The sequence below is a fragment of the Bufo gargarizans genome, chromosome 1, assembly GCF_014858855.1.
Source record: "Bufo gargarizans isolate SCDJY-AF-19 chromosome 1, ASM1485885v1, whole genome shotgun sequence".
NCBI classification, from domain to species: Eukaryota; Metazoa; Chordata; class Amphibia; order Anura; family Bufonidae; genus Bufo; species Bufo gargarizans.
The window spans coordinates 131,760,227-131,771,289 of record NC_058080.1 but is presented as its reverse complement, the minus strand read 5'-3'; the positions used below and the strand labels follow the sequence as shown (position 1 = coordinate 131,771,289).

Sequence of the window (11,063 nt, the reverse complement as noted above, 5' to 3'; positions counted from 1 at the left end):
CTTCCTTCCCGACATTTACCAGCAGAATCGGCATGTCTAATACAGCCTTTAGACACCAACGATCAGATATTGCTGGTTTATCAACATTACAGTCCCAAAAATGAAATAATAAAAAAAAATATTCTTAGAATATATAAAAATTTTGTGATGGATATTTGAGGCCTTGGTCATGAAAAGGGTTAAAGATCTATGAAAGTGCTCCTGGCCTATAACTAAGAATGCCTCTCTATAGGACTGCAGGTGAATGCACTGCATCTTCCCGTGGGTTCAGCTGTATACGGCATTAGATCTTTTTGTATAATCATTAGCACGAAGAGAACATATAAGTCGGAGCCTGACATGTTGTCCAATGTTTTATTTAAAAACATACATGTACTATAAAAGCTGTTGCATGTTTTCGGTTTTTTATTCATCTATTTGCCAAATCTTTAGTGTTATATGAACCAGATAGGACATAGGAACCGGACACAACATTGTTCCGCAGTTAAGGCAATATGCACCAAACCAGTATAACGTCACAACAGACAGAATTAACACAGATACAGCGGCTAGCTCACGTTCTCGGGATCACTAAGCATGGCGAGTTCTGATGTCGGAAGAGCAGGCCTGTTCTATTGGTGAAGTTCATAATTGTCTGAGTAAATGTATAAAAGAAACAAAAGAACACCAAAAATACGTTTCCATAAGTACTGACAAGATTAGTACTCAACACCAGAAGTACAGAGAAGATTTTATATCACTGCGCCACAAGGATCAGCAGCAGAACGCACACCGATGTACTGTTAGCAAAATATACAAGGCAATAACACACGTATTTGGTAACTCGGACATAAAACAGATACTTATAAGAAGTTCTCAGGAGGATGGACAACCATAAAATTCAGGTGTGTCTGCAGGACGTCTCAATGCCCCATCCTTCAAAGTTCAGACATGGGGGCTGTCTGGGTGGGTCGTCACATTGCTGTAGACTGGGTTATCTGTACTGTGACATGGAGGGGAAATGGTATTCGCAGATAATTTCCTTTCCTGGACTAATAAAATAGAGGTGGAGGGTTAAAAAAAAAAAAAGATTTTTGGCTATGTAGTCCTGCAGCGCCATGTCACAGATATGAAACGGGACCCAACGCAGCTGGACTGTCCATAGAACCCACCAAATAACTGCTTACTTAAGCTTCTTGAGGCAGTAAGATTATACTGGGGGCAGTTGGGATATTAACTGCAGTCACAAGTGAATTTAGGGGTTTTGAGTGTAGCTATAGGTTAGGATTTAACTGGAAAGTCCATTCATTCAGAAAGTGTCTAAAAAGAGGCTGTGACGCAACACATACACACCAATGTATCAAGGTAGCTGGTAGAGAACGTAGAAAACTAAATTCTTACAGCGTGCTGGTGAACGGTTTATTAAAGCATGGAATTTCGGATGGTATGTACATGCTGCACCATATGTGATAATGCAGGTAAATATTAAACCCCATCCAATATAAAAAGGACAGATGATCCGAGAAGAAGAGAATCGTACGGCATGTGCGAATACAGGTTATAAAACAATGATTCTGTACTGGGCGCTTTTTCTGAGGTGCAGAAATAAAGTCTACAGACACCATGCAACATGTAAACATCAGTTATGGAAAACCGGATCCATGCAAAACACAACAGGAAAAAAAAAAAATCTATTTTTTAAAATATATTTTCCTTTACATTACAAGCTACAGCTGTATGAGAAGCATATCTTAGACCCCACACTGTCTCCCTCGCCTTCCTAAATAATGTAGCTTTATTGCCCCTGTTGCACCTGCAGGAACATGCAACAGTTCTGCATTTTAAGGCACTATTTGTATGTTGCAATATATATATATATATCGAGTGTTGCAAATGTGTCAAACCCATACATGGTGATGACATAATAAAGAACCTATCTGATGACGACATGCAAAGTAATCAGTGCTAGCACTAAAATAAATAGTTGCTACCGGCTCGAGAAGACATAGTATTTCTTGTGCAACAGCAGAGCTGCATTCTATTCTCTTCCCATCACTGGAAACTAGACATGACGCAGCCTCTAATACACTGAGGACAGTCAGAGGACACGATCGCTGGGGTATCCAATAGATACTTGTGCATGTAGGTACCTACTACGGTCAAGTTTCGTTACCCTTCTAGATACATCCTTGTCTTTTCAAACCGGCTCAGGATTTTAACATCATTTACAACATTCCGATCATGTGTAATTCCTTTAGAATGTGAAGGTCAAGCCGCAAACTAATCTGAGCACTCAGGTTACCAGTCAAACTCATCGGAGCACTCAGGTCACCTGTCAAACTCATCGGAGCACTCAGGTTACCTGTCAAACTCATCGGAGCAGTCAGGCTACCTGTCAAACTCATCGGAACACTCAGGTTACCTGTCAAACTCATCGGAGCACTCAGGTTACCAGTCAAACTCATCGGAGCACTCAGGTTACCAGTCAAACTCATCGGAGCACTCAGGTTACCAGTCAAACTCATCTGAGCACTCAGGTTACCAGTCAAACTCATCTGAGCTCTCAGGTTACCAGTCAAACTCATCGGAGCACTCAGGTTACCAGTCAAACTCATCGGAGCACTCAGGTTACCAGTCAAACTCATCGGAGCACTCAGGTTACCAGTCAAACTCATCTGAGTACTCAGGTTACCAGTCAAACTCATCTGAGCACTCAGGTTACCAGTCAAACTCATCGGAGCACTCAGGTCACCTGTCAAACTCATCGGAGCACTCAGGTTACCAGTCAAACTCATCGGAGCACTCAGGTTACCAGTCAAACTCATCGGAGCACTCAGGTTACCAGTCAAACTCATCGGAGCACTCAGGTTACCAGTCAAACTCATCTGAGCTCTCAGGTTACCAGTCAAACTCATCGGAGCACTCAGGTTACCAGTCAAACTCATCGGAGCACTCAGGTTACCAGTCAAACTCATTGGAGTACTCAGGTTACCAGTCAAATTCATCTGAGCACTCAGGTTACCAGTCAAACTCATCTGAGCACTCAGGTTACCTGTCAAACTCATCTGAGCTCTCACGTTACCAGTCATCAGAAAACCACATTCTGAAATATAAAAAACAAAATGGTTTTGTCTCTTTTCTATGCAGCACTTTTTGGAAACAGAGGCAGCTATAGTAACAATCTGTCACATCAGCATTCAGTCCCCTCATTTGTAGCGCACGTTACGGCAGAGACCAGGCCTGTCCAAATCCTATCAGTGGTGTGCGAAGCAACAACGCTATAGATGTAAAGAAAATAAAAAAAACTGTCATCCTTGTGCCAAACCCAACACTCAGTGTAAACACAAATCAGTCCATACCTCACTATATAGTGGCCGAAGCACCAATGGCCACTAGCGCTATCCTGAATGTGATACCGCCATCTAGTGCCACAATGAATAAATGCAACTGAATATCCATGGATTACTTACATGTAATGCAAAAAAAATAAAAAATACTGAAATGCTGCTGGATATTAAGTGTATGCGTGTATGATAAGGCATCATTTATGCTAGTGTATGCATTGAACAGAATCTAATTGCGATTACATTCTATGATGAGAGACCGAAACAGCAAATTTATTGTGCTAGAATGTCTATACCCAAGAACATTCCCATCCGTTAGCTGTCTGCAAACTTTACATTTCACACAGATAAATCAACTATTGTTTTCAAATGCTGGAAGGACTGTGTCAAAGTGACCCAATATTAGAGTATATATGTATATACCTTGTATGTAAGACTCATGGTACGATCAGTGTTACCTAACCTAAACCTGCCATCTGTGATCACTTACATGGCCCATAAGCAATGAAGGTGCAAACCACTGGACACCAGTAAGCAGGACTTGGAGGGTCCACGTCACAGGTCTGAGCAGTGCCTCAGTATGTCACAACCCTCACGGATGTAAGTCTGGCGGTGTGTTTGCTGGTTACGTGTGCATATCATGTAGCCCTATGAGTGGATATACAATCAGCTGCACCTTACATAGGTTTAAAAGAGGCACCTCCAGGGCACGTCACACCTTCCCACCCCAGCGTGAGGGGTAATTTGTAAACCAGGCCCTGACCAAACTCTTCTTGGCAAATTCACAAGACTCTTCGGTGGTGTCTGTTAGATTCAAATCTACTGGATTTGTTTTGCAAATGAAGGTCTGCATATGTTAAGCAAATCATGTAGTATACTAGCAAGCACCACACACAGTTCTCCTTTCTCGACATGAGATGAGTGTCAGAATCTCTGCAGGTAAAAGTGATTGTCTGAAGTCCGCCTTCTTGGGAGAGTGGGAGCTCTTCTCTATGGAAGGTCTTCATGGCTAGTGCTGGAATCACAATGGGGTAGGGTGACCCGCCGCTGGAAGAAAAGATATCTCACGTCAGATAACTGGTATAATTCATACTAACTTCCTAATATTTATTAAAACAATCGTCTAAATGAAATTACTGTTTTTTCTGGTCTTAGAAAATGATGACATTTTCAGCAAGTGGACCTTAAAGGGGTTTAGTAGGAATAAAAGTTAAAGGGGTACTCTGAGCTACAGATACTGATTACCTTTCCTATGAACAGGTCAACAATGTCACATTGGTGGGAGTGCCGGGTGTCAGCTGTTTTGGGCTTCCTCAGTACAGAAACTATACAGTCTATGGGGATGGGGCAGTCAGCACTGTCTAGTGGTCTAGTTTTCTATTTTGAAGAAATTGACCTTAGTGGGAAGTGATTGGCTCCAATGGCAGCTACATTTTATATTTTTCCTGGATTTTTAGGGTCCACTATAGTATTAGAGCAGGGATGGCTAACCTGTGGCTCTCCAGCTGTTGCAAAACTACAACTCCCAGCATGCCCAGACTGTCTACAACTATCAGCCTACAGCAGGGCATGGTGGGAATTGTAGTTTTACAACAGCTGGAGAGCCGTAGGTTGGCCAGCCCTGTATTAGAGCATGGGCCCACTAGAGGATCTTCTGGATCTGTAGTTGGCTAGTTCGACCATGTTGTTGGGTGTAGGACCCCCGTAGATCTGATATTGATGACCGATCCTGAGGATAGGTCAACAATATCTGTAGCCCAGAGAACCCTTTAAACCACTGGATTAGTGTTAAATGCAGGTCTAACAAATAGTATCCCCATCAGTGATCAGAAGGGGGGATGTGTGTCCCTCATTTCTTCTCATATCCTTATCTCCCCCCTCACATCCCACATGGATAAAGGTAACGTAAGGTAAAGTTTTATTCTCATATCACCCTGTTCTCTTCCAGACAAGCAGGTACCTGCATACAATATATCACTAGTCAGTTTACATTTAGCTATATGAATTGATGGGGTACTAGTGAAGAATCCCTTTAAAAACCCAAGACAAAGCAATTTTCTCATTCACTTAATTGAATTCCACCCTTTAACACAGTTTTGTTTTTGTTTTTCTTGATAGGTCCAAAATTCTGTACTGACCTCTTGGCTTTTCTCTTAGTGGCTGGGGGTTCGTTTTTCTGATACAGAACTCCAAATCACTTCCAGAGACATACCGGTAGTTAAATGATAAAATTCTGTCTACTTGCAGATACCCCTAGAGGGAGCCTAGGAGCTTTCTGAATACCTTTTATACAATTAGATAGTATTCGGGTCACTCTGATCTGCCACCTAGTGGTGACCACATAAGACAGAATTGTATTATTTCATTGCAAGCCTGTGCAAGGGATTTGGAACGCTGTATAAAAACAAAACAAAAAAAACTACTCTACAATAACCTTAAAGATATTAAAAAAATAATCAACAACGACTGACATGGTGTTAAAAGATGAAAATTATATATAGGTTTAATATAGTAACTGAACATAAAAACAGTCACACCAGCAGGACAGGATTGTGCTGATCTTGTAGGAGGCAGTGACCTGTCCAACCATGACTGCAGGTTAGAGGTGACAGAACTGCATGTGTATACTATAGGATACTGTCGTGAAATGAAGGAAGAAACGGAAGCAAGCAGGTGTTGAAAAAGGACTTCTAACAGTAAAAGATACAATGAGACACTCACTTCTGGATCTTGCATAACAGTCATTGCAGTTTAACAGGCCATTGCGGATCCTGACGTCTGTCCCAGTAGTTGCGCTGCCAAGCTGTCCCTTACAGATTCCACACTAAAACAAGCAAAGGATCAATAATGAAAGAGAGTCACTGAAACAAGCAAATCTATAGCAATCATCTGACCTTCTACCTCTGCTGCTTCATGTTCTCTTTCAATAACCCACTACTAGTAGTCATCTGCAGGAGATGCTTCATGCTTGCAATGTAAGACCCTTCAGCAGAACAGCACTAAACTGCATAGAGATGCTGCTTGGGAACTTTACCCAAAATATATATTTTTCCAATAAAAAGACACAACGGTTTCCTCAGCTATTGTTTCAAATGCCGAGCAGAGTCTAGCCTAACAGTAAGTGGTAATCTGCATGCGGATCCCCTCAACAGACCACACCATGTACATGCACCCCTAGAGTCAGATGACGTGTCACAAATTGATGCAATTAGAGATGAGTGAATTTTTCAAAAGTTCGATTCGGCCAATTTGCCGAATTTAACAAAAAAATTCGCTTTGTGACGAATTACTTCGTCACAAAGCGCATTTTTGTGTAAGTAGGGAGTGTAATGACAGGGAGCAGCAATAGCGCCGCCCCCGTCATTGTACCCCTCAGATGCCGCGTTCATACGTAGTCGCGGCATCTGAGTGTAAAAACAGTGTAAAATTAACAATCAAACATTTTTTTAATCAAACTTACCGCCTCCATTTGCTCGCGACAGGCCGGCCGCCGCCATCTTGCTTAATTTCGGCCGAAATCTTCAAACAAGATGGCGGCTGGCGGCCCATCGCGAGCAAATGGAGGAAGTAAGTATGATTTCTTTTGCTTTTTACACTATTTCAGGTTAGATTGATACGCTTACACGAAGCACAAGGAAATTCGGCTTTGAGGCAAATCTAATTTATCCTCAAATTCAGATCGAATTCCACTTTGTGGGATTCGATTCGCTCATCTCTAGATGTAATCAATTGCCCTAGTGATGCGTTGTTCATAGTGACATGACCTCTGTGGGCTATGACTGGCCGCCGCAGCCACGTGTATATTGGCTAGTATGCAGCCACGTGTATATTGGCTAGTATGCACGTATTACACGTCATCGTGCAGAAGTACAAGAGTCACAGAACAGGAGGGAATCACAATTATGCTTTATGGATGGGTGCTTGTTTAAGAACCAGAAAGGTTTGGACTTTTCAAGGGTGAACCCTAAAGAACTTCTAAACAAGACATCTTGGACCACGGTTCAATGAGTATTACTTTAGAAATCACTAAAAAAAACAAGACAAACCTTGAAGCACTGGATGTGAAAATACAGGCTGAGTGTTTCAATAATCATGGCTGCCCCCTTGCCAAGAGGAAGTCCACATGTAGAGCACAACTTCTTTCCACTTACAGACCTAAAACACAGCAAGTGATGCAGATAAGCAGATCTAAGATGTTACAACAGCTTAGTGTCAAATGACAAACTCTCTAATGCCAAGTTGTGCCTGGTACCTGTTGAGTGACTGGCTCTGTGATGTCGGAGAAGGTGAGGAGTAGCCGATGTCCCTGGGGCTGTCCTGGAAGTCAGATCTGCTTTCCAAGATGAAATACAATTAAAGAAAGAAGCATATTTCAGTACTCACAACTGGGCAACAGGATAACATTTTACATTTCTGTCCGCTTTACTGGTTCAGTGCTACATGGTGGACTATTCAAGGTAGTCTACTCATAGAGATGGAGCAGCGATGTGCGCTCCTGCCCGTACCCCATGTGCTGCGGCCCCATTGATGTAGAGCCCGTACTCCGTACACTGCTGAGAAGTCAGCGGCGTACAAAAAAGCGGATTTTAAGTGCACAGGGAAGGGTGTGCTTTAGGGGGTGAAAACTCTATTAAAAATTAAAAATGTATTAATTAATTACCAAAAATTTATATTAGGGCATTAGGGACATTTTACCAAAAAGTTAATTAAAAAAAGTTTAGTTACTCTTTAAGCATTATATAACAAAAACAAATAAAATCAATACATCAGAGGGCATGGCTAAACTTTGTACCCCAAATTTGCAATCATATTGCTCTATATTTGCATCATATACAAACCAACCCGAAACTACTAAACAAGAAGGATATGGCCAAGAAGATGTTACCTGAGGTCTTATTAAAGAGCTTACATGTGACTAAGCTCGAACTGCACTACCAGACACTGCCCACTGACCAGAGTGGCACTGTTTCTGGATTACAGCAATGGCTTTTTACCTGCAGCAGGCTAGAGCTATAACACAGGGATTGTGCACTGAGGGATAGGTCATCAATATCAGATCTGACCCCCTGCCGATCAGCGCCGATTAATGGTGTAGCTGCACTTGTTTGAGCTCTGCTTCTTCTTCAACTTACCCATGTACCGTCTCATTTGCAGTGGCGATGCAGTGTAATTACAGCATTACCATTCACTAGAATGGAACGGGGCAGTTGTAATTACACTGCGCTGCCTCTATAAAAGAGATGACACACAGGTAGGTTTGAAGAGGAACCAATGCCGCTACTCCTTCAAACATCTGATCGACAGGGGACCAGAGAATCAGACCCCTGTTGATCCGATCTTGTATTTATCCTTCGCCGTGCTAAAGGGGTTGTCCCGTTTTCTATACTGATGATCTATCCTCAGGTATAGGTCATCAATATCAGATTGGCGGAAGTCCAACTCTCAGCAGCCCCGTCAATCAGCTGTGTGAACAGAATGCAGCGCTCGTGCACTGGGCTTCCTAAGGATAGATCAATATAGGAAACCGGACAACCCCTTTAATAAATAAGAAGCAGATTCAAATGAAGAGGGGGCCCGGTCTCATGATATTGCTGACCTTTTCTCAGGATAGGTCAATATCAGATCGGCGGGGGGCTGACACCCCACCCCCCTGCGAGCACTGCGTTCTTCTCTTTACAGTGTACCTGGGCACCATCTTCCTGGTAGTGTCAGCGCGGGGTAATTGCAACTGTTCTTCCCATTCAAGTGAACGGGAGAGGAAGCTGTAGTTACACTGCACTGCCGCTACAAGGGAGATGGCACCCACGTAAATATTAAAAAGGACGAAGCATTTGCATGGTGCCGCGGCACCTTCAAACAGCTGAAGTCAGCCCCCCGTCGATCTGATATTGTGACCTATCTTAAGACATGTCATCGTGAAACTAAAAAAATTGCTAAAAAAACACTGTCGCTTGTCCACTATATTCTTCCATATACATGACAGCCAGACAGTGCAAGAAGACAGACGACCAGCTCACAAGTGCTAGTAACACATTATTTTTTTCAGAAAAATTTCATATTCTAAGAATATTACAAGAATATGCTATGGAAATCTACAGGCGATGCCGTAGCACAGAAAGTGAGGTATGATGTAATATGCCAAAAACTCACCTTTTTGAATCCAAGAAGAGCGTCATTTGCTGGACATTATTATCATCCACACCGTTATTACCATTCTCAGATAAATGTGACTCTGGGGTCGTTCCTGCCAAATATAAAGCGGTTCAATAATCATGAGACAAAGTCAATGATCTGTGAGAGGCAACACAAAAATCAAATGCATGTAGGCGCAATACCACAGGCGAAAAGGTGTCTGGCCGTATTTTAGTCAGGAACATCTCGTACGAGACTATTAGTCTAAACTAGATGGGGTAAAAACACTGTCATTGCTAGCAAGCAAGAAGAGACCAGTCAAGCTGCCTTTGGTATGGTTTTTTGTCGCGGCACACGAGCCTGTATGATAAGAATAGGGTGTCCGCTTATAGGAGAATGCCAACTATAAGATAACAGACAATAAAATTAACTGTATAGGTGAAATTACTCAAAGGGTATCAGCGTTGACTCCCAGGGTCTGTGCCAAGGAGGCACCCAAGCTGGATACCCTGAAGCAAACCTTGACATCGTCAGTGATCATTACTGGTCTCCTGACTAACATTATTAGGGGTACGGTGATAAAGTGAGGGAGTTAATTTGGCAAGGGAGATATGTTCCATACCGGGTACCAAGAGGTTAACCTGGCTAGTGCTCCACCCACGGGTGCAGGCAAATAATAGCTCCCCTAGGAGCTGCTCAGGTGAGGTATGTTGGATGGAGCAGTGCATGGAGATGGGGTGCTACTGACTCCAGATACCTCTAGCGTGGTGAGAACAAAGACTTCACAAGGTGTGAACTGTGCCTTACTACCAAAAGGAAAACATTTGTTTGTTTTATTTTGGACTGGTGCTGCAGTAAAGAATATTTCTGTTAACCGTTTGTTTCAAGCTAAATAAAGCTACATTTATGTTTGATGGACTTTATGTTGGCTGGAAATAAACTACTGGAGCGTTTGGTTGAAGAAACCTGGACTGAGAGTGTCGCTTTAAGTCCCCAGACTGTTACAGTACATACAGTATACAGGGCTCCAAGTCTGTTTCTGGAACACGGTATGGTAGCAGTATTTAGGCACTGCAGGACTATAGGCGGTATTTTATGGGCACTGTATGGTAGTAATAATCTAAATAATCTAAAGCAGTCATTTTCCGCACTGTCTGGCAATACAAACGCTAAATGGTGGTATTATTTCATCACTGGAGCTTACTTGTATTTAGGAACATACATATGGTGGAATTATTAGGGGACTCTATGGCAATGCCCTGAGGATCAGGCTGTAATTTTTAGAAAGGGTACAGCAGAATTATTTCAGCACTCTAAATTGATGCTATTTCAGCCACAGGTTAGTATTATTTTACTTTAAAAGGGCATTATTTGAAAAATGTATGATAGTAAATGTGGCGCTACATGGCCCTCTGCAACAGTGATTTCATACACTGGTTTGGCATTGCCATATTCTTAAAGGGTGCATGTGATCCTATCTGTCCAGAAGTTGACAGGTGAGGGCCGAAAATCCAGTGAAGAAAGCCTGGGACCCACAGAGGTGAAAAAGAGAGTGGCAGGGGGCAGGTCAGAATAGATTTGCTCCACAGGTACCTCTGGGTTGGGGAA

General features: G+C 42.5%; 1 protein-coding gene across 1 annotated transcript in view; it reads right to left on the bottom strand.

Moving 5' to 3' along the window:
- Nucleotides 1-340: 340 nt before the first annotated feature.
- Nucleotides 341-11,063, bottom strand: part of LIMCH1 (LIM and calponin homology domains 1) — a 323,950-nt gene continuing 313,227 nt past the window's right edge. Inside the window, exons 54-58 of the mRNA XM_044276674.1 lie at nucleotides 9,474-9,567; nucleotides 7,576-7,653; nucleotides 7,370-7,478; nucleotides 6,045-6,147; nucleotides 341-4,370 (exon numbers count right to left, since the gene is read on the bottom strand). Coding sequence (XP_044132609.1) covers nucleotides 4,345-4,370; nucleotides 6,045-6,147; nucleotides 7,370-7,478; nucleotides 7,576-7,653; nucleotides 9,474-9,567 — 410 coding nt within the window. The 3' untranslated portion in view covers nucleotides 341-4,344. The remainder of the gene's footprint in view (nucleotides 4,371-6,044; nucleotides 6,148-7,369; nucleotides 7,479-7,575; nucleotides 7,654-9,473; nucleotides 9,568-11,063) is intronic.